The sequence below is a fragment of the Salmo salar genome, chromosome ssa06 (assembly GCF_905237065.1).
Source record: "Salmo salar chromosome ssa06, Ssal_v3.1, whole genome shotgun sequence".
NCBI lineage: Eukaryota > Metazoa > Chordata > Actinopteri > Salmoniformes > Salmonidae > Salmo > Salmo salar.
Window position 1 is genome coordinate 61,465,992 of NC_059447.1, and position 26,258 is coordinate 61,492,249.

A 26,258-nucleotide genomic window follows, 5' to 3' on the forward strand; every position below is an offset into this window, starting at 1 on the left:
TGACATGACTAGTATGAACTTCATGGACACATTCATATACAAATAGCATGTACGACACTTCAACTAGATTTAAATAATGGAAGACTATGGGAAATTGATTGTTGCAAGCAATCTAGTGAGTTTGAAAGTGAGTTCCTTAAATAGGCTCCTCAAGGTAAATAACAAAACCATGACTTCTCTATCATTTATGGTTCTTACGGTCTGTCTGTCCATTGGTCCGTCTTCCACAGATATGTTTTAAATGTGTTTTTAGATCTACTCTCACAGAAAACATCTGATGTTGACCATTGAAGGAGGCAGAAAATGTATCCAATGTACATTTTCAAAACAAATAAATATATTGCGGCACATGAAGCATTTTTCGGTTATTGTCTGTGAACACTCAGACTTTTCCCATTCGTTAAATTGGACCACATTTGTCTGCATCATTTAGGACAATAGAACACTTAGTAAAACAGAGATAGGGTAAAACCCTACTTTGCAAATATGGATGAGATTATTGATAAATTATTACTAGGCATCAAACAGCAGTAATTTCAACAGTGCTGCCCCCATTGTTTTCTACAATGAAAAAGACTTAAATGGATTTCGTTGACGATGCAAATACCAGTGTGTGTGTGTGTGTGTGGGCACAGCACTCTGGGGTTGGCAGGGGCGGAAGCGGCTGAATGTGTGTGTGCACATGAAATGGAGCCGGAATCTCACTTACAGGAAACAGTTAGGGATTGGTCATTAACAATGAGAAATCAATTGCTTGTTGTGATGTAACTATCTATGTATGCACCACAATACAATCCCTGAAATTTGCAGGTTCTCAGGGTCTGCAAAAGGCATTCTACTGTACGCGTAACCAATAGAATGGTGATAAACTCACCCACACATCTTGAGTGACTTTTTCCCATTCTATCCAATGTGTTTTTGTTTCACTATCCATGCTATATGAGCCCAGACAAAAAAACAATTAACCAAACAACAGTACTAAAAACCATTCAATAAATAACCTCAACCCATTCTAAAAGAAATTGAGTGGCTTCTTGATACCAGAGGCTGTACCTGCCTGCCAGTCGGCCTCTCCTCAGCAATCCTGGTCACTAGTGGGACGGAACAGTAGTAGACTGCTCTGTGTGCTCTGTGAGCCTTCAGATCCAAAGGCTGGAGGAGGAGCCACAGACAGTTTTCTGGTGGACATGAAGTAGAGAGGAGCCCACTCTAAAGCATGGTTCTTCTCAGGCTGGGGCTGGAAACTGGTGGGGCGTGTTGGAAGGACCCCTCCCCCAACCCTGTGTCCCCTCGCTGGGCCACGTCTCTGGAGCAGGGTCCTGACCACACTGTCATGGTCCTCAGCTCAGAGCCAGCGGCCTGTCCCCTGGGTGCGCTTCCGTCTCTTCTTACAGATGTAGTAGATAGGGAAGGCCACGAGGCCTGAGGAGAGAGCGGAGCAGAGCAGAGCAGGAGAGAACAGGCAGGTTAATATATAGAGTGAGCAGTAATCTCAGTGAAATGACTGACAGTTAATGCATGCAAATGAAGTGACAACTCCCACAAGGAAGTGGCCTTTTATTGTCCCCAGCACAAGGTGCACCTGTGTAATTATCATGCTGTGAAGGGGCGGCAGGTAGTCTGGCGGGTAGGAGCGTTGGGACAGTAACCCGAAAGGTAGCTGGATCAGTTCCCCAAGCTGACAAGGTAAAAATCTGTCGCTCTGCCCCTGAGCAAGGCAGTTAAACCACTGTTCCCGGGCGCCGAAGACGTGGATGTCGATTAAGGCAGCCCTCCGCACCTCTCAGATTCAGAGGAGTTGGGTTAAATGCGGAAGACACATTTCATTGCATTCAGTTGTACAACTGACTAGGTATCCCCCTTTCCCTTTAATCCACTTCTTGATATGCCACACCTGTCAGATGGATGGATTATCTTGGCAAAGGAGATATGCTCACTAACAAGGATGTAAACTAATTTGTGCACAACATTTGAGGGAAATATGCTTTTTGTGCGTATGGAAAATTTCTGGGATCTTTTATTTCAGCTCATGAGACATGGGACCAACACGTTACATTTTATATTTTTGTTCAGTGTACAATATTTTTTATCTGGAAACTTTCTATTTTTGATATTGTTACTATGCAAGTAACCATTTCACTGTACCATTTACACCTTCTGTATAATGTGCCTGTGACAAATAAACGTAGATTTTATTTTATATAGTGTGTGTTTACCAGAGACGGTAATGTGAAGAACAGCATGACCTGAACCAAAGTCAGACTGGGATATAGGCCAAGGACTCAATAAAGTGTATTTTTACCTGGAGTTTTTGAAATCTTTGGTTGTTTACTACACTACTTTACTCACTCTGTTTAGCACGTGACCTCACATGAGAATCCTTAAAGAGATGGGTGGGGCTAAGGCTTAACCTGTTAGGGCTAGGGGGCAGTATTGACACGGCCGGATAAAAAACGTACCCGATTTAATCTGGTTATTACTCCTGCCCAGTAACTAGAATATGCATATAATTATTGGCTTTGGATAGAAAACACCCTAAAGTTTCTAAAACTGTTTGAATGGTGTCTGTGAGTATAACAGAACTCAAATGGCAGGCCAAAACCTGAGAAGATTCCGTGCAGGAAGTGGCCTGTCTGACAAGTTGTGTTTCATCTTGGCTCTTTTTATTGAAGACTGAGGATCTTTGCTCTAACGTGACACTTCCTACGGCTCCCATAGGCTCTCAGAGCCCGGGAAAAAGCTGAACGATATCGAGGCAGCCTCTGGCTGAAACACATTATCGCTTTTGGCAAGTGGCCGATCAGAGTACTATGGGCTTAGGCGCGTGCCCGAGTCGACTCTATGCTTTATTTTCTTTCGTCTGTTTACCTAAACGCAGATTCCCGGTCGGAATATTATCGCTTTTTTATGAGAAAAATGGCATAAAAATTGATTTTAAACAGCGGTTGACATGCTTCGAAGTACGGTAATGGAATATTTAGAATTTTTTTGTCACAAATTGCGCCATGCTCGTCACCCTTATTTACCCTTTCGGATAGTGTCTTGAACGCACGAACAAAACGCCGCTGTTTGGATATAACTATGGATTATTTTGAACCAAACCAACATTTGTTATTGAAGTAGAAGTCCTGGGAGTGCATTCTGACGAAGACAGCAAAGGTAATAACATTTTTCTTATAGTAAATCTGACTTTGGTGAGTGCTAAACTTGCTGGGTGTCTAAATAGCTAGCCCTGTGATGCCGGGCTATCTACTGAGAATATTGCAAAATGTGCTTTCACCGAAAAGCTATTTTAAAATCGGACACATCGAGTGCATAGAGGAGTTCTGTATCTATAATTCTTTAAATAATTGTTATGCTTTTTGTGAACGTTTATCGTGAGTAATTTAGTAAATTCACCGGCAGTGTTCGGTGGGAATGCTAGTCACATGCTAGTCACATGCTAATGTAAAAAGCTGGTTTTTTTATATAAATATGAACTTGATTGAACAAAACATGCATGTATTGTATAACATAATGTCCTAGGGTTGTCATCTGATGAAGATCATCAAAGGTTAGTGCTGCATTTAGCTGTGGTTTGGGTTTATGTGACATTATATGCTAGCTTGAAAAATGGGTGTCTGATTATTTCTGGCTGGGTACTCTGCTGACATAATCTAATGTTTTGCTTTCATTGTAAAGCCTTTTTGAAATCGGACAGTGTGGTTAGATTAACGAGAGTCTTGTCTTTAAAATGGTGTAAAATAGTCATATGTTTGAAAAATTGAAGTTTTTGCATTTTTGAGGTTTTTGAATAACGCGCCACAGGATTACACTGGCTGTTACGTAGGTGGGACGATTTGGTGCCACCTACCCTAGAGAGGTTAAGAGGGTGTGAACAATGCTTAATGGGTGTAGACAAAGAAGAGTTCTCCAGTAGGTGTACCAAAACTATTCAAGGGCCATTTTCTCAAAAGTGGGGTTACAAGTTTATCAACTTCAAAGTAGAATTACTTTCCCATTGTTCCTCAACTGCAGTGTGTGATATAGCTTTGAGTCATTACTTTTATCCAACGTAAAAAACGACATTTAAAATTTTGCAAGATTAACAAGTGACTGTCAACAGCTTTATATCAGTGTGTCATCCTCCCCATCGCCCAGTGTCGCAGAGCTATCTGAACAAGCAGACACTTAGCCACTTCTATCTGTTTACACCAAGACACAGGTGGCCCTCGCCAGCACACCACAGCCACTGAACAAGCCGAGTCACACTACATGTACCTACCTGACCCAAGAGAAAGTAACACATTCTAGATTATATCTAAAGCCCCACTGGTTATCTAATGTGTCAAGATTTCTTCAGGATTAGAACAGGATGTAACAGTGCTTACCTATGACCAGGGATAATGCTCCAACCACCATCACCAGGACTATGACAACAGGGGCCACCACCACTTTACTTACTGGAATTGGAGGGAGACAGAAGAGACAACACAGATGTTCATAACGGGTCAGGACAAGTACACACATGAAAATGCATGGGGAGGACAGGGGAGTTTGGAATAGCAGCTTCGTATACAGCACATCAACATTTTCAACAGGCTATCAAACATGGGTTAAATAGGTTCCTGCACAATTACAATACACACAACCTGAAATCAAAACAGATCGGATCTTCCTAATAAAAACAAAGATATTCGTTTGTAGTATGGCGCCTGCATATGGGGGAAACATTGTCAAGGCTGTCAAAACAATAGAATGGGAGTTGTGGGAGCAGTGCCTTAATAGAAGGTAGAGGGGGTGTTGGAGCCCCTCTGAAGGCCACATTAGCCCACAGTCAACCGTGTGTCAGATGTTTCCACTGGCAACCTGCGGCCTCTGACTAACTTTAGCTAACCCCACTCAGGGAGCGACAGCTGAGGCCCTGCATGTCACTACACGCCACACTGCCCGAGGCCCTGGGGATACAGACACCGCGTTGCAGTCAGAACACCTCTTAGAGAACTACTGCGTATCTCAGGAGAGCTGTTTACTATTCAGAGACCGCAGGCAGGGTCACAAGAGACACGCGTAACCTCAGATAAGGACGTTCTGCTGATAAGGGTCATGCAAACCTCTGTGGTTGCTACTATAGCACGCCGGTATTGTTCTGACTTCAGAGCCGTGACAACAATGCAAACATTTAGCAAGGCAGTAATTGTATAGCGAAAACGGGTTTATGAAAGAGTCATATCAGCAGCAACAAGATAGTACACGCAGTTTTGATCGTCTTCATTATTGTGTGAATTATTCATAAGCAGCAGGATTTGATTAAGAGGATGAAAGGCCACCCACATGGTAATTGAAGTTTCCTCGTCGCCCCCGCCTGCCTATCTATCTCTCTGAGTCTGATCACAGAGACAAAGGAGGAAAGTCACGGGAAGTGTCATAACTACATTCAGCAGTCAGGCATAAGGCCAAAAAAATTACAATTGCTAATCAGAGCATCTTTTTAAATCAGCACTAGAAGGTCTATGTTTTTTATATGCCAGATTTTCAGAGGCTACTGATTGCTTGATCACCTAATAATAATAACCATAAAAGGTAATGGTTAATAACTTTGTGAATCCCAATGTGTCCCTTCTATGAAGGCTTTAAGGGCCTCTAGGGCCCGGGCTGAGGCTGGGTAGACTCACCACACACGGAGCCCCGGACCAGCCGGCGGAGGTGAGGCTTCTCAGGAAGGTAGCGGTACTTGCAGCCGAACACGCTGAGGTTGGACGTGTGATCCCCGAAGAATCGCAGGTGACGGTACTTCTCCCCACAGCGGTAGCAGAAGTTGGTGTTGCACTGGGTGCAGTTCATGTGATCGCAGCCCTCCGTCCTCTGGATGTGGATCTGGGGAGCGTGACATCACCGGGGAGCGACATATGACTTCATGAACGCTCCATCTATAAAGCCTTTATAAGTCACTGTTCCTTTCAAGTGAGATCCTAACTTCTGCACAGATGAATAAGTCTGAGAATACGTAGCAATTACAAGATTATCAGTTAGTTCATCGAAGGTCTTTTCAGAATAGAAAACACAGGATGTAGCCTATACTTCAAGCTGTGTGGTGGACAAAGTGTTTTGGCTTGTTTTAAAGTAAAATAACCAAATATTTTGTCCTGATATCTGAGCATCACTCAACCCCTCTCCCTGACTCATGCTGACCGACAGTACATTGAGAGGAGAGTGCTGCCATGGACAGACAGCTAGCTCGCAGCCTACACATTAGTGATGGATCCCAACACCTAGAAAGAATCAGCAGTCCTGTGTTGTGTTCGCTGTTGTTGCTCTCCAAAAGGCCTATCACTGTTCATGAAACAAAGAGCTGATGTGGCTCACTAAATCTAATTTAGTATTGAATTCTTCCCCGGGCTCAGTCTTATGACTTCCTGGAATGCTTCATTTCTAGCCATCGTTACAAGTGGACTAGGGAGACAAAGACAACAACAATATCTCTCTGTCGCTCTCTTTCCTAACCTTGTGTCTGAAGCTCTGAGAGAGAAAGAGAACATGCACTGAGGACACTGTCATGGCTGTAGAACACCTGAAAAACACATCTCTAATAACCTTATGTAGACATAAAGAGCTGGAGAACTGTCAGTCCTCTCTTCTTTAAACACAATTAGCAGGTTTTGCTGGGATACAGGAATTGCTGTGTTTGCTCACTTTAAACACCACCTTCCTAGTCAAGTGAACAACTTTTAGGACCATCGTTTTGCTGCAAAACTGTCGACCTAAATCTCCCTCAAGGAGAAAGGTTTGCTATTTTTGTAAACTCTCCAGGCCCTGTCACTCACTTTGCAGCGGGGGCACTTCTGGGCGTTCCTCTGGCCGTGCTCGATGACGCTGGCCCAGTGACGCAGCAGCTTGTCCCCCTTCCTGTATTCCCGGCACTTCAGACCATCGTGCCATGGGGCTTGGCACTTGAAACACCACACAAACTGACACTTGGTGCACTGGATCTGCAGAGGGCATAGACAAGTGATCGGAGAGATGCAAGGCATACAGTGCATAGATGTGCCTGTCTGCACAGACTAAAGCCTCCATCATTAATTATGCACAATGATGCACTTTGTCGACGATTTAAGGAACCTAAGCGTTTCCCAAAGCAGTACACAAGGTCAGATTGTGTACTACAACGTCAGATTATATGCATTCTTCAGAAAGACATAAGTAATTCAGATATTTTCTTATTATTACTGTTTAATATCAGGGTTCATACTAGAAACAGCAGAGGCCCCGTACTCACATTTTACTTGGGCTCAGTCCTTCTGTATAATATCTGATCTCAGAACAGTATAGTCGCTCTCTCTCACCTTGTATTTGTGGTCTCCCTTGCTGGGGGTGCGTCCTTTCAGCGAGGTGAACTGGCTGCACTGGGGACAGGGTTTGGTGCTGGAGTCGACCCGGCTCAACTCCAGGAAGTATTTGTATTTAGCCACTTCCTCGCTGCCCAGGTGGGACACCACCAGGCTCTCCTCCAGGTAACCACTGCACTCCGTGATGGGGCACACGATGTCCGCTCTGCCCACCCTGACCTGGGGCAGACATAGACATTACACAGATCAATGAAGAGAGACGTGGTTTATGATCTACTCTACAGAATGCTGTATGACAAATTAGGATCAACTACCGAATGGACAGTGGTCATACGTTACATGCAAACACATCGTCATTGGCCGTAGATCCAGTTAGAAAATATTGTCAATACATGAAGCTACTGGATTGCGTAATGTGTTATGTAGATGAAGGGTAGACAAAGCAATACAGAACATATACTGAGTTTACAAAACATTAGGAACAACTTCCTAATATTGAGTTTCATCCCCTTTAGCCCTCAGAACAGCCTCAAATATTTGGGGCATGGTGTCGAAAGCGTTCCACATGGATGCTGGCCTAAAATCTGTCGGCAGGTAGCCTAGTGGTTAGAGCGATGGACTAGTAACCGAAAGGTCGCAAGATCGAATCCCTGAGCTGACAAGGTAAAAATCTGTCGTTCTGCCCCTGAACAAGGCAGTTAACCCACTGTTCCTAGGCCGTCATTGAAAACAAGAATTTGTTCTTAACTGACTTGCCTAGTTAAATAAAATAAAAAATAAAATAATGTTGAGTCAAGTTAGCTGGATGTCCTTCTGGTGGTGGACTGTTCTTGACACACACGGTAAACTGTTGAGTGAAAAATCCAGCAGCGTTGTGGTTCTGGACACACTCAAACCGGTGTACCTGGCAAACACTACAATACCCCGTTCAAAGGCACTTACATTCATTCACCCTCTGAATGATACACAATCCATGTCTCAATTGTCTCAAGGCTTCAAAATCATTCTTTAAAATCGGTCTCCTTCCCTTCATCTACACTGATTAAAGTGGATTTAACAGGTGACATCTATAAGGGATCATAGCTTTTACCTGGATTCAGTCTGTCATGGAAAGAGCAGGTGTTCCTAATGTTTTTATACACTCATTGTACATGGCCTGGCAGGTACTGTAGGCTAACTGACATAAGGCAAAGTTAATTGTTACCATAATACCCTTATAATATAAATACTGTGTGTGTGAGAATGGGGTCTTTCTTTAGGATCTGGGTTTTAAGAGAGGGCTCAATGCTCTCATTGCTCTGTGACCTTCACTGGTTCCCAGAGGCAGGAGTAGAGCAGGGAGAGAGGAGAGATCTCTGGCATCAATAAGATCTCATTTCGCCCACATTGTTCACGTGACGTGGTGTCAGACTGGGACTTCCTGGGTGAAGCTGGAAGGCTTCCATGAACAACAGTAGTGACCTACTACTACAACTGTGGAAAACAACAGAGGAAGAAGGACCTAGTAAAAGGTCTCAGTGAGAGTCTTAGCCTCCACCCCACTACCACCTAAGGCATGGTGCAGACAGGAGGGCAGGCCAGTCCCAGGCCTCCCAGAGGGTTAGTACACAGTACTGCTGCTCTGATCTAACTAATCCTCTGTTGGCTAGGCCCGTAGTACATGTCCATACAGTAGACGAAGCAGACGCTAGAGCAGGGGTCAGCAACAGGTGGGCCAAAACTGACACACGAGTTTTAAGTTAAAAAAATATATCAGATTGTTTTTTTTTTTATGTTTGTCAAAATACACTGTAAAATCACCAGGAATTCAGCTAAAATGTGTTTAATTTTGGAAATCTGTTCCCAAGTATTCCTACAAATAAAAAAATAGAAATATATGATCATATCTCAATGTAATCAAGTTATGAAAATATTGTTATTTTCAAATCTCTTTTTGGCCTTATTTGTGGTCAATTTGCAGTGTACAAATTATTATAATTATGTTCCGACCATCTGTTCTGACACAAACCGTGCCACGGCTGAATTTAGTTGCCTACCCCTGGACTAGAGAGTGACGCAGCATACTTCTGGGGTAATGCCCAGCAGACTGAGCAGGCTCCTAACACTATGACAGTCTGGCCTCTGGCCCGTTACTGGCCCTGCACTCAGCTCAGTTCCTCAGGGCCAGGCTGTCTACTCTGTTCTGCTCTGGGGTTGCTCAGTGCACTGCAGCAGCAGCTCAGCCATTGTTGCCCAATGAGCTCACATGAGAGGTTGATGATCAGAACTAGGTAGGCCTAAAGTGAGAACAAAACACAGACTGTTCTTTAGAGATAGCTGATCGAAAACTCTCCAAGAAAGAGGAGTCACAGTGCAACTGAGATGATAATCTGGTGAAACAGTGGGATATCAATAATACACTGTTCTTTCCCAGAACTATGAAGTCTGCCAACTCCTGTGGAGTGGGGACCTCCATTTGACTTCAGTCCAGCTGACTGGTCTGGACAAAATAACCTGTATTAGCTAAAAATGTAATAAGTGTATTTATTCATTACAGACTTGGTTCCTCTAATAATATGTCTGGCCTATTGTAACTAACCCTGTATGGGCACCAGCATGATATACGTATCTACTAGGGCTGAGAATTACCTCACGATACGATATGATAATGATACTTAGGTGCCGATACAATATGTATTGTGATTCGATACTACGATTGTCATGGAAATAAAAGTTCTGAAAACATGTTGGCTCACTATTTAAAAAAACAAGATGGAGAACGAGCTATAGGATAGAAAATACTGGAGTTTTCACCGACTAGCGCTAGCTAACGCTACCTACAGTAGCAGTTTTTGTTTTACAAATCAATACCTTGAGCCAAAGTTTATATAATACCGTTGAAAAATAATATTGCAAAATGTGACTGTATCAATATTTTCCCCCCCATCACTAATAACTACTGTGTGTTTAAATAAAAAGGAAGGAAAAGGAATATGTGGGAAGTTTGTGTTGTGACTTGCATTGGGAAGTCCCAGCTATTGGCTAAACCTGCACAGACAAGGTCACAGGCTTAGGACGAGCTAGGCTGTGACGCTGATGAGATGAGACAGTCAGTAAGAGAGTTGCCACCTGTGAAGGTAGTGCACAGTGACGAGGATGTGAAGGTGTCCCCTGGGCGACCATGGAGCCCAACTCTACACCCATCAACCAGGCCACAGGACAGTGACCCTGTCAGCCAACACGGCAGGGACACTAGAGCAGTGGCAAGGTGTGAAAAAGATATAGGCCTATAACATCTCCCTTCCCCTCCAAGAGCAGTGTGCCCCTGGATTTCACCAGGGCATACCATTAGTGGTCTAGTGCTGTTTTTTATTTTTTATTTTATTTAACTAGGCAAGTCAATTAAGAACAAATTCTTATTTACAATGACGGCCTACCCCGGCCAAACCCTAACCTAACGCTGTATTTTAAAAAGCCTAATTTAAATGGCTAATTCTTCATATACAGTTGAACTCAGTTTCACAATTCCTGACATTTAATCCTTGTAAAAATTCACTGTCTTAGGTCCGTTGTGATCACCACGTTATTTTAAGAATGTGAAATGTCAGAATAATAGTAGAGAATGATTTATTTCAGCTTTTATTTCTTTCATCACATTCCCAGTGGGTCAGAAGTTTACATACACTCAATTAGTATTTGGTAGCATTGCCTTTAAAATTGTTTAACTTGAGTCAAACATTTCGGGTAGCCTTCCACAAGCTTCCCACAATAAGTTGGGGAATTTTGACCCATTCCTCCTGACAGAGCTGGTGTAATTGAGTCAGGTTTGTAGGCCTCCTTGCTCGCACACGCTTTTCCAGTTCTGCCCACAAATTTTCTATGGGATTGAGGTCAGGGCTTTGTTATGGCCACTCCAATACCTTGACTTTGTTGTCCTTAAGCCATTTTGCCACAAATCTGGAAGTATGCTTGGGGTCGTTGTCCATTTGGAAGACCCATTTGCGACCAAGCTTTAACTTCCTGACTGATGTCTTGAGATGTTGCTTCAATTTATCCACATAATTTTCCTACCTTATGATGCAATTTATTTTGTGAAGTGCACCAGTCCTACTGCAACAAAGCACCCCCACAACCCCGTGCTTCACGGTTGGGATGGTGTTCTTCAGCATGCAAGCCTCCCCCTTTTTCCTCCAATCATAACGATGGTCATTATGGCCAAACAGTTCTATTTTTGTTTCATCAGACCAGAGGACATTTCTCCAAAAGTACAATCTTTGTCCCCATGTGCAATTGCAAACCTTAGTCTGGCTTTTTTATGGCGGGTTTGTAGCAGTGGCTTCTTCCTTGCTGAGTGGCCTTTTAGGTTATGTCAATATAGGACTAGTTTTACTGTGGATATAGATACTTGTGTACCTGTTTCCTCCAGCATCTTCACAAGGTCCTTTGTTGTTGTTCTGGGATTGATTTGTACTTTTCGCACCAAAGTACATTCATCTCTAGGAGACAGAAGGTGTCTCCTTCCTGAGCAGTATGATGGCTGCGTGGTCCCATAGTGTTTATACTTGCATACTATTGTTTGTACCGATAAACGTGGTACCTTCAGGCGTTTGGAAATTGCTCCCAAGGATGAACCAGACTTGTGGAGGTCTACAATTATTTTTCTGAGGTCTTGGCAGATTTCTTTTGACTTACCCATGATGTCAAGCAAAGAGGCACTGAGTTTGAAGTTAGGCCTTGAAATAAATCCACAGGTACACCTCCAATTGACTCAAATTATGTCAATTAGCCTATCAGAAGCCTCTAAAGCATGACATTTTCTGGAATTTTCCAAGCTGTTTAAAGGCACAGTCAACTTAGTGTATGTAAACTTCTGACCCACTGGAATTGTGATACAGTGAATTATAAGTGAAATAATCTGTCTGTAAACAATTGTTGGAAAAATTACTTATGTCATGCACAAAGTAGATATCCTAACCGACTTGCCAAAACTATAGTTTGTTAACAAGAAATTTGTGGAGTGGTTGAAAAAATAGTTTTAATGACTCCAACCTAAGTGTATCAAACCAGGGTCTGTAGTGATGCCTCTAGCACTGAGATGCAGTGCCTTAGACCGCTGCGCCACTCGGGAGCCTAGTATGACTGCCCTGCTGCTTCAGAGCCAAACACATGTGAGCAGAGGAGAAACTGTAGTCCACCACATCCTCGCAGAGATATTAATGAGCGATCTCCGGGAGTGCGTTTTCATCCCTTTATTAGGCCTAATTTTAGCCCTGATTTCACTAATGACCAGAGGTGCAGATTAACTTTATTAGGCTTCTGTCCTCAGGCAACCCCCCGGGCCTATGTGGGCTTGAGGTCTCTTTTTTCACACACACACACACACACACACACACACACACACACACACACACACACACACACACACACACACACACACACACACACACACACACACACACACACACACAGAGCTTTGGTGAATCAGTCACGTCCCCTACCAGAGTTATACTGTCCGTGTTTGCCATAATAAGATGTTAGGGATACTATTACGTAAGCATGCAAAAAAGACAAGCGAATAACAATGTGTCTTGCAGCATCTGCAATACTTTGATATGTACTGAGAGGAAAGTCTTCATATTCTCTGACAGGGATGACAAACCAGTGGTATGCCAAGCTCATGTATGTAACGACTCTGAGCCAGTGTGAGGGACAGGATTGAGACACGTGGCATCACACCGGATCTAGAGGGCAGGATAACGTCCTTCCTGGATCCTGGCAGAAGGTCAGAACATTGCAATCGTCAAAGACTGACCGGCACACAACTACTTATCAGCCTCTTCTCATTGAGAGTCATTGAGGCATCTTTATTTAACACAATTAGACAGACTAAGCCTGATAGGAGTTTCCTCTACAGTATAAAGATGGCGAGCCAATAATAACGAGCCCCTTAATCAAAGGAAATAGGAAGTAATAATATGTTGTAATCAACCAAAAGGGGAGAAAAAAAACGAGTCGGAGGTAGACAATACATGGCTCGGCTGTGACAGGGCTCAGAAAGCAAGGATGAACTAAGAATACGCTTGTGGCTCTATTATATGAAGAATTAGCCATTTAAATTAGGCTTGGTGAGGAGATTGAACTATTTGTGTTTCCATCCCTTTGATCTGGCAGCATCACATGAATTGAGAGCAATTTTGTGGTATCCAATTGGTAGTTACAGTCTTGTCTCATCGCTGCAACTCCCATACGGACTCGGAAGAGGTGAAGGTCGAGAGCCGTGCGTCCTCCGAAACACGACCCAACCAAGTCGCACTGCTTCTTGACACAATGCCCGCTTAACCCAGAAGCCAGCCGCACCAATGTGTCAGAGGAAACACAGTACACCTGGCGACCGTGTCAGCGCACACTGCGCCCAGACCGCTAATGCACGGTGCCAGCCAAACCCTCCCCTAACGAGGATGACACTGAGCCAATTGTGCGCCGCCCCATGGGTCTCCCGGTCTGGACTCGAACCCGGAAACTCTAGTGGCACAGCTAGCACTGCGATGCAGTGCCTTAGACCACCGCGCCACTTGGGAGGCCCCTCACACAGCCTATTAAAATCAGACTATAAGACATACAGGCTTTTATCATCAGACCAGACGTCACCCTAACAGGAATACGAATACAGACATTAAAAGCAATGGCAGTTTTAATCATTGCAGGAAAAGCAGCCTTCAGAACGCCTCCAAAAGGAGAAGAAAAGACACAGTAGGAGTCAAGAGTGGGTAGCCGTGTACTTCAAGCCCACATCAGTTGAGACAGAAAACTTTGACCAATCATTGGACAAGTTTTGGAGAGCAACTGGGCCTAAACTGTGCTTAGAGTTCATAGGATCCATAGAACTCACACAAAGCAAGGAATGCCTAAAACTCTTTGAGGCATAGAATGTACTGTATACAGGTCACTGGAAACGCTTAGAAACCAGTGCACAAGTCTGAGAGCATTTGAGCCTAAGAGAGCCAACAGCAAATCCTCTAAATCAAGGTTTAATGCACTGAAATGCATTAGGCACGACAGACACTGCCACTTTATGAAGCAAGCAGTTGACGTAACTGTGTTTAACGTGTTAATGTACTGTAACAGACATTACACTTTGTTTGACGCAGGAGAACCATTTCAACAGACAGGTTTTACAGGTTAGCACTAGCAGATTCATAACTGCAAAAGCCAAGCCAAAGAACACAAGACAAACCCTAACAGTAGAACAAAGGGCCCTGTCATTCCCCAATTACATCCATTAGACACAACAATGTCCATACAGTGCCTAATCAATTGGGCACATTTTGAATTATACAGCTTTTACAGCATAATAACATCACTATGAGCAAGCAGTAGCAGCAGCAAACCACATAAACTATGGTTGGACAGGATGACTGTGCTGCTGCCCCTGAAACCCTCAGCCTGCTCATTACAGCCTGGAAACAATTGAATTTGCCAATTCATCCCTAAAGAAGCCCATGTGAACATGGAGGAATTCCACGGTAACGGAATTCCGCTTTGACTCAAGTTTTGTTTTCACTTAAAATGTATGCCAAACAAAAAAACATTAATTTCTATGTTTAACAAACCATAGAACTCCATGCACATGGACTACATTTAACAATTTCCACTGAAAAATGTACAAAAGCTAATTTTGTGGAAGAACTGTGCAGATGTAAACTCTAGTAACGGAATTACTGTAAAATCTCTAAGGTTTTTATGTGACCACATTTTCCAAAAACTCTGTTACAGTGCCTTTAGAAAGTATTCATACCCCTTGACTTGTTCCACATTTTGTTGAATTACAGCCAGAATTCAAAATTAATTACTTTTTTTCTCATCCATCTACACACAATATCCCATAATGACAAAGTGAAAACATGTTTTGATACATTTTTGCAAATGTATTGAAAATGAAATACAGAGATAACTAATTTACATAAGTATTCACACCCCTGACTCAATACATGTTAGAATCACCTTCGGCAGCGGTTACACCTGTGAGTCTTTCTGGGTAAGTCTCCAAGAGTTTTGCACACCTGGATTGTACAATATTTGTGCATTATTATTATTTGTTTAATCTTCAAGCTCTGTCAAGTTGGTTGTTGATCATTGCTAAACAGCAATTTTCTTGCCATAGATTTTCAAGCCGATTTAAGTCAAAACTGTAAGTAAGCAACTCAGGAACATTCAATGTTGTCTTGGTATGCAACTCCACTATATATTTGGCCTTTTGTTTTAGGTTATTGTCCTGCTGAAAGGTGAATGTCTCCCAGTGTCATTTGGAAAGTAGACTGAACCAGGTTTTCCTCTAGGATTTGGCCTGTGCTTAGCTCTATTCCATTTATTTTTATCCAAAAAAGCTCCCTAGTCCTTGTCGATGACAAGCATACCCATAACATGATGCAGCCACCACCATGCATGAAAATATGAAGAGTGGTACTCAGTAATGTGTTGTGTTGGATTTGCCCCAAACGTAACACTTTGTATTCAGGACATCATTTATTTAGTTTTACTTTAGAGCCTTATCGCATACAGGATGCACGTTTTGGAATATTTTTTATTCTGTACAGGCATCCTTCCTTTCACTCTGTCATTTAGGTTAGTATTAGTATTGTGGAGTATGTTGTTGATCCATCCTCAGTGTTCTCCTCTCACAGCTGTTTTAAAGTCACCATTGGCTTCATGGTGAAATCCATGAGCAGTTTCCTTCCTCTCCGGCAACTGAGTTAGGAAGGACGCCTGTATCTTTCTAGTGACTGGGTGTATTGATACACCATCCAAAGTGTAATTAATAACCTCATCATGCTCAAAGGGATATGCATTGTCTGCTTTCTAGTATTTTTACCCATCTACCAATAAGTGCCTTTCTTTGCGAGTCAGTGGAAAAACTCCCTGGTCTTTGCGGTTGAAACTGTGTCTGCAATTCACTGCTTGACTGAGGGACCTTACAGATAATAACATGTGTGGGGTACAAAGAAAAGGTAGTAATTCAAAAATCATGTTAAACACTATTATTGCACACAAAGTGAGTCCATGCAACTTATTATGTGACTTGTTGATGAAATTCTTTGTCCTGAACTTCCTTGCCATAACAAAGGGGTTGAATACTTATTGACCCAAGACAATTCAGCTTTTCACTTTTAATTAATTAGTAGAAATTTCTAAAACATAATTCCACTTTGACATTGTAGGATATTGTGTGTACTAGGCCAATGACACAACATCTCAATTTAATCCATTTTAAAATTCAGCCTGTAACACAACAAAATGTGAAAAAAGTCAAGAAGGTACTGTAAATATCTTCCCCGAATTAAGATTCAAAGACGTCTGCAGAAAGAATTCGGTGTCAGCTATGACATACTGGAGCACCTTGAGTTTGAACAAAATATACACTGCTCATAAAAATAAAGGGAACACTTAAACAACACAATGTAACTCCAAGTCAATCACACTTCTGTGAAATCAAACTGTCCACTTAGGAAGCAACACTGATTGACAATAAATTTCACATGCTGTTGTGCAAATGGAATAGACAACAGGTGGAAATTATAGGCAATTAGCAAGACACCCCCAATAAAGGACTGGTTCTGCAGGTGGTGACCACAGACCACTTCTCAGTTCCTATGCTTCCTGGCTGATGTTTTGGTCACTTTTGAATTCTGGCAGTGCTTTCACTCTAGTGGTAGCATGAGACGGAGTCTACAACCCACACAAGTGGCTCAGGTAGTGCAGCTCATCCAGGATAGCACATCAATGCGAGCTGTGGCAAGAAGGTTTGCTGTGTCTGTCAGCGTAGTGTCCAGAACATGGAGGCGCTACCAGGAGACAGGCCAGTACATCAGGAGACGTGGAGGAGGCCGTAGGAGGGCAACAACCCAGCAGCAGGACCGCTACCTCCGCCTTTGTGCAAGGAGGAGCAGGAGGAGCACTGCCAGAGCCCTGCAAAATGACCTCCAGCAGGCCACAAATGTGCATGTGTCTGCTCCAACGGTCAGAAACAGACTCCATGAGGGTGGTATGAGGGCCCGACGTCCACAGGCGGGGGTTGTGCTTACAGCCCAACACCGTGCAGGACGTTTGGCATTTGCCAGAGAACATCAAGATTGGCAAATTCGCCACTGGCGCCCTGTGCTCTTCACAGACGAAAGCAGGTTCACACTGAGCACATGTGACAGACGTGACAGAGTCTGGAGACGCTGTGGAGAACGTTCTGCTGCCTGCAACATCCTCCAGCATGACCGATTTGGCGGTGGGTCAGTCATGGTGTGGGGTGGCATTTCTTTTGGGGGGGCCGCACAGCCCTCCATGTGCTCGCCAGAGATAGCCTGACTGCCATTAGGTACCGAGATGAGATCCTCAGACCCCTTGTGAGACCATATGCTGGTGCGGTTGGCCCTGGGTTCCTCCTAATGCAAGACAATGCTAGACCTCATGTGGCTGGAGTGTGTCAGCAGTTCCTGCAAGAGGAAGGCATTGATGCTATGGACTGGCCCGCCCGTTCCCCAGACCTGAATCCAATTGAACACATCTGGGACATCATGTCTCGCTCCATCCACCAACGCCACGTTGCACCACACACTGTCCAGGAGTTGGCGGATGCTTTAGTCCAGGTCTGGGAGGAGATCCCTCAGGAGACCATCCGCCACCTCATCAGGAGCATGCCCAGGCATTGTAGGGAGGTCATACAGGCACGTGGAGGCCACACACACTACTGAGCGTGAATCCAAATCCAGACCTCCATGGGTTGATAAATTGGATTTCCATTGATTATTTTTGTGTGATTTTGTTGTCAGCACATTCAACTACGTAAAGAAAAAAGTATTTAATAAGATATTTCATTCATTCAGATCTAGGATGTGTTATTTTAGTGTTCCCTTTATTTTTTTGAGCAGTGTATTTTGATTATTGAACCACAGCAAGTGAAATGGTTTTACACCCGATAACAGAATTATGGTAACGGAATTACATCATGGGTCCCTGATCTGTACCACACAGAAACACATATGAACGTTATTCTCCTCATGTATCACAAGTTTGGACATCACAGCACAGCAAAGCACAGTAGAGTACAGTGCAGTACACTACAGCACAGCAGAGCAAAGCACAGTACAGTATAGTTCAGTAGTGTTCTCAACAGTGTTCTCTACTGTGTTCTCTACTGTACTTTTCCTTCATGTACTTGACTGTACTACTGTGTTCTACTCACTGTACTGTACTCAGTAATGTATTGTACTGTCCAAACTTGTGAAACATACGTCTATGGTAGGTTCAGAGAAAGGCAGAGAGAGAGATCGAGAGGGGTTGTCCAGACTAAGACTCTTGGTTTGACCACCAGACAAGATAAAGAAAACAGTTATGAGCTGAACATAACAGTATGCAAGTGGAAGGGACAACAGAAGTAGGTGACCCCACTGTGGTTTGTGACTATTATAATTTCCCCATTGTAGCCAATTTAGTTGCAGTTTTTCTGTTACCGTTTTGGTAACAGAAACACGAGTTTTAATCTCTTAATAATTCATAAACACATTTGATAGCAGTAAATTCACTATAACTAATTGGTAGGTCTACTATTACTTTTTACTTCTGTGAACTTCATTATCCTCCCTCCTCATGAGGGAGAGAAATTAGAAAATATCTTAAAAGCGCTACACCTAGAATTTCTCCCCTACAGTATGTGGAAGCTAGGTGAATTGCAATAGCACTAGGTTGCATCAAAAACAAATCTCCCCCGTAACATTGCATCCCATTTCCCCGTAACATGGCGGAGACTCGTGCTTGAGCCTTGTTATTGAAAATATATTTCACAGAGATTTAGAAGGTATTCCTTACAATATTAAGTGTTTGCTTTCTCACATACACAAAAACTGAACGAACAGTGTATACTTTTTTCAACTAGGACATTTCTACATTGGCTGTTTTACCCGATTTCCACCAGATAACCACAAAGTTAAAACAGCTTTCCCATTTTGACAACAGATGCCGCTCCAGCAGGAGAAATCAATAGGAGAATATCACAGCTAATCACAACACTTGCGGGTAAGTAATACTGTGAAACACTATCATCCCACTATTAGTGCAGATGTACTGTATTATGAACATTTTCTGAAATTACAAGGCAAACATTTGTGGGCTTTTGGTAACGGAATTCAAGGCACAAGGCAACATTTCTTAAACTTACAGAAGGTAAACAATTTCTCCAAAACCAAATATAAGTGTTGATATTAGTTGGTAGGTTCTTTACGTCAACATTATTGTGTTTTGATGTAATTCTGATACCTTTTAAGACTTTTTCTGGTAGATGTTTTCTAAGACCCCTTTTCCTTCTGTTTATCAAAAAAAATCGAAGTCTTTATTATGCAGACATTTTCTTACGGAAAATGGTTGAAAAATGTATCAACGCCTTCATTTCCCAAAAATATAGACTCTCAGCTTTCATTTGACACCCAATTTGATATGCTCCTATGAACTTCATATGTTGGCGCTCATGGGTCCTTTACATGGAAATGCCCTTGTGCTGTATCAGTCCCTATCCTGACCTTGATGAGTCAAGGACTAAATTGGATTTGAGTCAAGGAACAGTCTGCAATCTGATGCTACAAGATGACAATAACAAGATCCGTCTTGGTGGCCAACTGACATTGTCTTCAGAGAGAACACACAGCAGCACACAGCCTCTCGTGGAAGAGCAACGGGATTTCATTAGGTGCTACAGGGACAGAGCTCTGTGATTAGGCCAGCGTTTTCCAAGCTAGGGGTCGCGGCCACATGTGGGGACACCTGATTTGAAATCCTGAAAAAATAAATAATAATAATAATCACATTTTGTTCATAGAACCAGGGTTAGGTCAGTAACCTCCAGTCGCCGCTAGAGGTCTGCTTTCTTCCTACAAATGAGGCTCTATCTTTTGAACGGTTGAAGCTACAAAATATTATGACCCTATTACTGAAAGATAAGACACTCTGGAACGTGTTCCTGTCTCCTGTTTCCCTCTACAATGCCAACAAGCACAGGACCCATTAGAAGAGAGAGGACAAGATCACCCAGCTCAACATGTAGTTTTGATTTACACTGAACAAAAATATAAATGCAAAATGTAGATCCCTTACTTCATGAGCTGAAATAAAAGATCCCAGATATTATTTTCCATATGCACAAAAACATATTTCCCTCATATTGTGCGCACAAATTGATTTACATCCCTTTTAGAGAGCATTTCTCCTTTGCCAAGATAATCCATCAACCTGACAGGTGTGGCATATCAAGAAGCTGAATCAACAGCATGATCATTACACAGGTGCACCTTGTTCTGGGGACAATCAAAGGCTACTCTAAAATGTGCAGTTGTGTCACACAACACAATGCCACAGATGTCAAAAGTGTTGAGAGAGTGTGCAATCGGCATTCTGACTGCAGGAATGTCCTCCAGAGCAGTTCCCAGAGAATTGAATGTTAATTTCTCTAATATAAGCCACCTCCAATGTCATTTCAGAGAATTTGGCAGTACGTCCAACCGGCCTCACAACCATAACCACGCCAGCCCAGAACCTCCACATCCGTTTTTTTACCCTGCGGGATCGTCTGAGTCCAACCACCCAGACAGCTGATGAAACCGATGAGTATTTCTGTCTGTATTACAGCCCTTTTGTGGGGAAAAACTAATTCTGCTTCGCTATGCCCTCCCAGGCCCACCCATGGCTGTCATGTGAAATCCATAAGCGATGGCGTAATGAATGTATTTTTGATTTACTGATTTCCGTATATGAACTGTAAGTTAGTAAAATTGTGGAAATTGTTACATGTTGCGTTTGTGAATTTTTTTGTATGCATTTGGTTGAGTTGTCAACTAACAAATTCAATGTGAAATCAACAACAAATGTCACCATGTCATTGGATCTATGTTCAAATTTGGGCTACGCTAATGACTTTTTACAAATCCAATCAGTTTTTGCACATTGGTTCAACGTCATCACAGATTTTGGGGGTTGAAATGAAGTCTTTGCCCAGTGGGCAGGCACTAAATCAGACTGTGGAAAATGAACATATTTTCTACACAGAAGATCATACAACATTATTGCCTGATTATCTTCTGAACTTCCCAATAACTTTGTGATACATTTTAGTCACTTCAAACCTTACTTTGAAATAATGTCAAAAGTACTGTCCGACTGATTTGTAATAGACTCTCATAGCCACAATTAAAAAAAGTCAACATTGGCCGTTGATCACATAAAAAAAATGTTTTAACATGGTGGGGTTGCGAAAACACGCTGGGGAACCGCTGGATTAGGCTATCAATTACAGCCACACATTACAATCTCCACCCCTACCTCCGCTGCTATCAGCCGCGAGGATAGACAGTACACCCACAACACTCCGCCAACAAATCCAATTTGTGCAGGCAGTCAGTCAGTGCCTTCACTGATGTTGCAATATCTTTTGTCAATTTCTTTACTTGTTTTTCTACATTCTCCATATCTGTGCAAACCGCTCACGGACATCACACACTGTTTATCTGTGTTAGCCGTCCATAGAAACTTTGTATACCATATCACAGTCATCCCACACTTTATTCAAGGATAGACAGGGACACGGATACATTCTCTGGGGAATACCTAACATATCCCTTCACTTTACACTCAGTAGCACAGAGTTGGGCCTAGTTATCCTGTTGAATTCCACAGCACAGAGTTGTTGCAGATTGTTCCTTACATGAGGAGCCAGTAGGTTCAGCAAGCAGGAAGCACATGGCTTCCCTAAACAAGGAAAACAATGGCTGAGGCAACACAGTTACAACACAATGGGATATTCCTTCCATCCCTTCTCCCCAAGCAGTCCAGCAAAATACTGACACATAGGCCTAACACTAAGATGGGAACTTGTTAAACCTGTTAATTTATCACTATACTAGCCTAAATCCCAATTGCTTGTCTCTCTTCCAGGCTGCAGCAGGAGACAGTCCATGTTGACTGGGTCTACCTCAGGTAGTTTAGCACATGGTGTACAGTGTAATACTAGACCCCAGTACTCTCCCAGCTGACTGCCCCAGCAGGTCTTCCTCCTCGTGGTAACTAGTCTGAGCACATGGACCAACGCTCCCATTGGGTATGCAGTACGACACAGGCAGCCAAATGTCTACAGAACACAACATCTGCACCTGGATAAGCTATTGACATGCCAATGAGCTCGGGAGGGTCTCAAATGAACCCAAACCCAATGAGGGTAAACATACATTTGTGTTGTGAAAACCCACAGTAATCACAACAGCTAGGCCTCGTTTGCATATGTATAGGCCCTATCTTTTTCTGTGTCACTAGCTACATTTCCATCAAATTGGCGACAGATTTTCATGGGAATATTCTAATTTCCGCATGAAGAGAATATGTGCATTTTTCCCACCAGTGGTGTGTTCCTACCAGACTTTATGCAGATAAAAAGCAGTGCGTGATGACGTAGCGCACATAAAAGGTAATGCTTCCCTTCAGTTTTCACGTACCGAATAAAAATGTCAAGTTCAATGTGTTTCTATCGCATTTTCAACTCTAGAAATAGTTTTTTCACAACAACTGTTGCGTTACATAGCAAATGTGCCTATTCTGGTCTTGGCAACCGCGCTCTAGCCAACAACCCCTGGGCTATATGGTGTGTGATTTCAATAGGTTTCCTATGGAGGATTGACAGTATAATTTAAAACAACAGATATTCCCCTTCAAATCAACATTATCTGATGTGTGGAACTCCAACCATCTTTGTGGTACAATTTGAATGTTGAAATGTCTATTTTCTTACTATTTTGGTATATTTATCAGCCAAAACATGACACCCACCGTGTACTCAAGTGCATGTTGTGTCTCAAGCAATGGCGGGAACAACACAAAAACCTTAGATTATGTAAAATAGGGTCTAAGCTACAATATAGACAAATATGAAGAAAACAAATCGCCGTTTATACGTTTTTAGATAACATTAGATTTTAGATTACATTAAAAGGTAAAAAAAAAAAAGTATATAAAAATACGTTTCTTTCCAAAAAGTATAAAATGTTGACAACACTAAGCCTTTAAATGATATCAATCTCAACCGTTGATCTTTTCCAGTGCTGAAGACATGGATGTCTCATGGTATAGTGGGGTATGCAAAATGGGTCAACTTTGAGCACCTTATCTCTTGAATGTTTTTCGCATTCAAGTCCAAAAAAATACCTTTCTCTTAGCACTTCTACAATGGGCAACTATGTATGGAAGGTTTCGTTCAAATCAAAAGGGTTGCGGATGTACCCTGTGTCTATTGAGCGTAACACACACACACACACACACACACACACACACACACACACACACACTTTATCCAGAATGCTTGACATAGAAAACATGTGATGCTGGAAACAGCCTTCAGTGAATTGTGATGCCAGGTTTATACCTGTGAACTGATGTATCTCTTCAGGCATTCCTCGCAGACAGCCTTCTTGCAACAATGTAGCGGCTTTATGTGCTTGTCTTCCAGACAGATGCGACAGGTCAAGACAATTGATACATTGTAATCCCCGTTGTAAAAGTTGTTCAGAGTTCTAGGATCAATCAGGTTCGATAGGGTGTATGGCTCCGGGGGCAGAGGGGTGGCCTATTTCTATATCGCTCTGCTGCTGCAAATCCGTGGATGGCTCTGTGGCGACGTTTGACGTTGACGGAGTTATCGCCCCATTATATTGGTGTTCTCCGGTATTGTCAGCCGGTTTCCTGTAGTTATCGTTTGCAATACAGTATACAGTACAGTAAACATGTTCCTTCAACTGTACGAAATCGTCGTCGGCCCTGCTACTTTCACAAATTTCGTCAGAATCTGTTACATCAACTTCATCCAAATCGGATGACGTTAATCCCTCTGTGTGATCTGCGACTTGCTCTTTTCCACCCTTCGTTTCATTACCACTTGACTTTTCAAGGTCCACACAATCAATTCGTTCATTTAAAACAATTTCTACCACGGCATCCCCTGGATCTGTTTGGTCATCTGCTGAATTGTTATTGAAATTCGGAGGGGATCTCGTCGTCCCGAAATTCCTCAAAATATCCACTGCAGTCGGTTTTCTGAAACTGTATCCTTCAACATGTTCTTTACAACCCGTTCTCTCAGGTCTGTGCTTGTGCGTCTCCGATACCCCGTCTTGTGTTCGGATCTTTGTTTTCCTGGCATCTTGAATCAAATCTGTGCTTGATGTCTCAACTTTATCAAACACTTCTGATGGATTGCAGACTGTCTCTTCGTCATAACTGCTGACAAAACTAGGCATTTTACACTTGTAAACATTGAGAGAAATGTGTTCATCTTCCATTCCCAAGGTAGAACTCCCAGACTATGCACACGTTGTCGCTTCCCCTCCAACTCCAGTCCAGATACTAACAAAACAAAACAAAGCCCAAGTCTGTATTTCTGCTTCCGGGTCTGCGTGTGGGAGAAAATAAATCCGTAACGTGGTAGCTGTTTGACTTCATCCAACCATCCAGCTCTTTGGCTGTGGCAAACAGCAGCGCATTTGTCAATGTAAAATAAGCAAGAAGGTGTCATACTTATCCACCTATTACGTTTTGGTTTTATGTTACTTTGATAGTGCAGTCTGGGGGATCCTTGTCTGCCCAGCGACAGGCTACCTCCAACCAAGGTAGAAACAATCTGGCACCGTATGATCTGTCATTTATACGCAATTGTGCACAAAGGGCGCACCTAATCAATCTATGGACGCACCTGATGCAAGAAGTCATAAAGGACAACATTTTGATTCCACAAATTGAGGAATACCTCAAGAGTTGGAGAACATTACGGTATTCCAATTATAATATCCATATTTGGTCAGATTAAAATACCTTCTACCATTCTACCATGACACTTGCCAATTCAGGCTACTAGACACTTTCAATAAAACAATTCAAAATCGGAAAGTGATGGCATTTCATTTCACAACTGAATATATTTATTCCATTTATGTATTTGCCAATGAAATAATCATCAGCAATGCATTTGTCGTCCAGTGGCACACTGACAACATCAACAGTCAACAGAAGAGGGTAGTATAGTCTATAATACAACATCACAACTGGGGAATTTGCATTTAGGATATGTAACTGCGACAGAGGAAATCTGGTTTGCAAATCAATATAGAAAACGTAAAAATAATAATAAGACAAGCATATGTGCAGACTGTACAGTTTTCTTCAGAAGGGTTTCGGGGCTAAATTACCTTCATATTAGGCCACCAGGGCTAATGGACACGTGCTGAATCAACCCTGTGGTCAAATTAGTCGATTTTTCCAACGCTAAATGGACCCTTGGGGGTGCGTTTTATATATGCATGATTAACATACAGTACAGAGAGGGAGACATTCAGCTAAGACAAACAACTTTCACACATAGAGCTAATATTGTATTTAAGAAGCCAACTGTAAACATGTGGATATGCTAGGTTGGTAGTAAAATGACTAATACCATATTGATATCAAAACGAGGTTAATCAAGATAACCTCTTGATAGGTAGTATCATGAATATGTGAACATTAAACAGTGTATTGTCTATTAAACTGTTTATAAGCATGCTTGTTAATGTTGCAAATACATTTTTTATAGCATATTTTACTTTCAAAATACAGCAGTGATGCTGACTTAAGACTCTGAAATCCTCCTCACTGGGAAAAGCAATGAAACAAACCGTGATATGGCTCATCATCAGTCATTACTCGCTCTGAGGCTTCCCAACCTCATTATATCATATACACTTCTCTACTACATATGGTTTCTGTGGCAGGAGGCCCAGACAGAATGATTGATGGAGGTAAAGAGACAGACGCTAATGGGTAGGAATGCCTATGTCATCAGAAAAAGAGCTCTAAAGATGCCCCTGATGTTCTCAGTACTATTTAACATAGGAACCTATATGCTTT

General features: G+C 42.5%; 1 protein-coding gene across 1 annotated transcript; it reads right to left on the reverse strand.

Moving 5' to 3' along the window:
• Positions 1-373: 373 nt before the first annotated feature.
• LOC106607770 (E3 ubiquitin-protein ligase RNF217) lies at positions 374-25,052 on the reverse strand. Its single transcript, XM_014205109.2, is given in 7 exon segments — positions 374-1,422; positions 4,371-4,442; positions 5,655-5,856; positions 6,804-6,968; positions 7,323-7,544; positions 23,746-23,932; positions 23,934-25,052. Coding segments are annotated over 7 exon segments (1,650 nt in total). The 5' UTR covers positions 24,659-25,052; the 3' UTR covers positions 374-1,345.
• Positions 25,053-26,258: the final 1,206 nt, after the last annotated feature.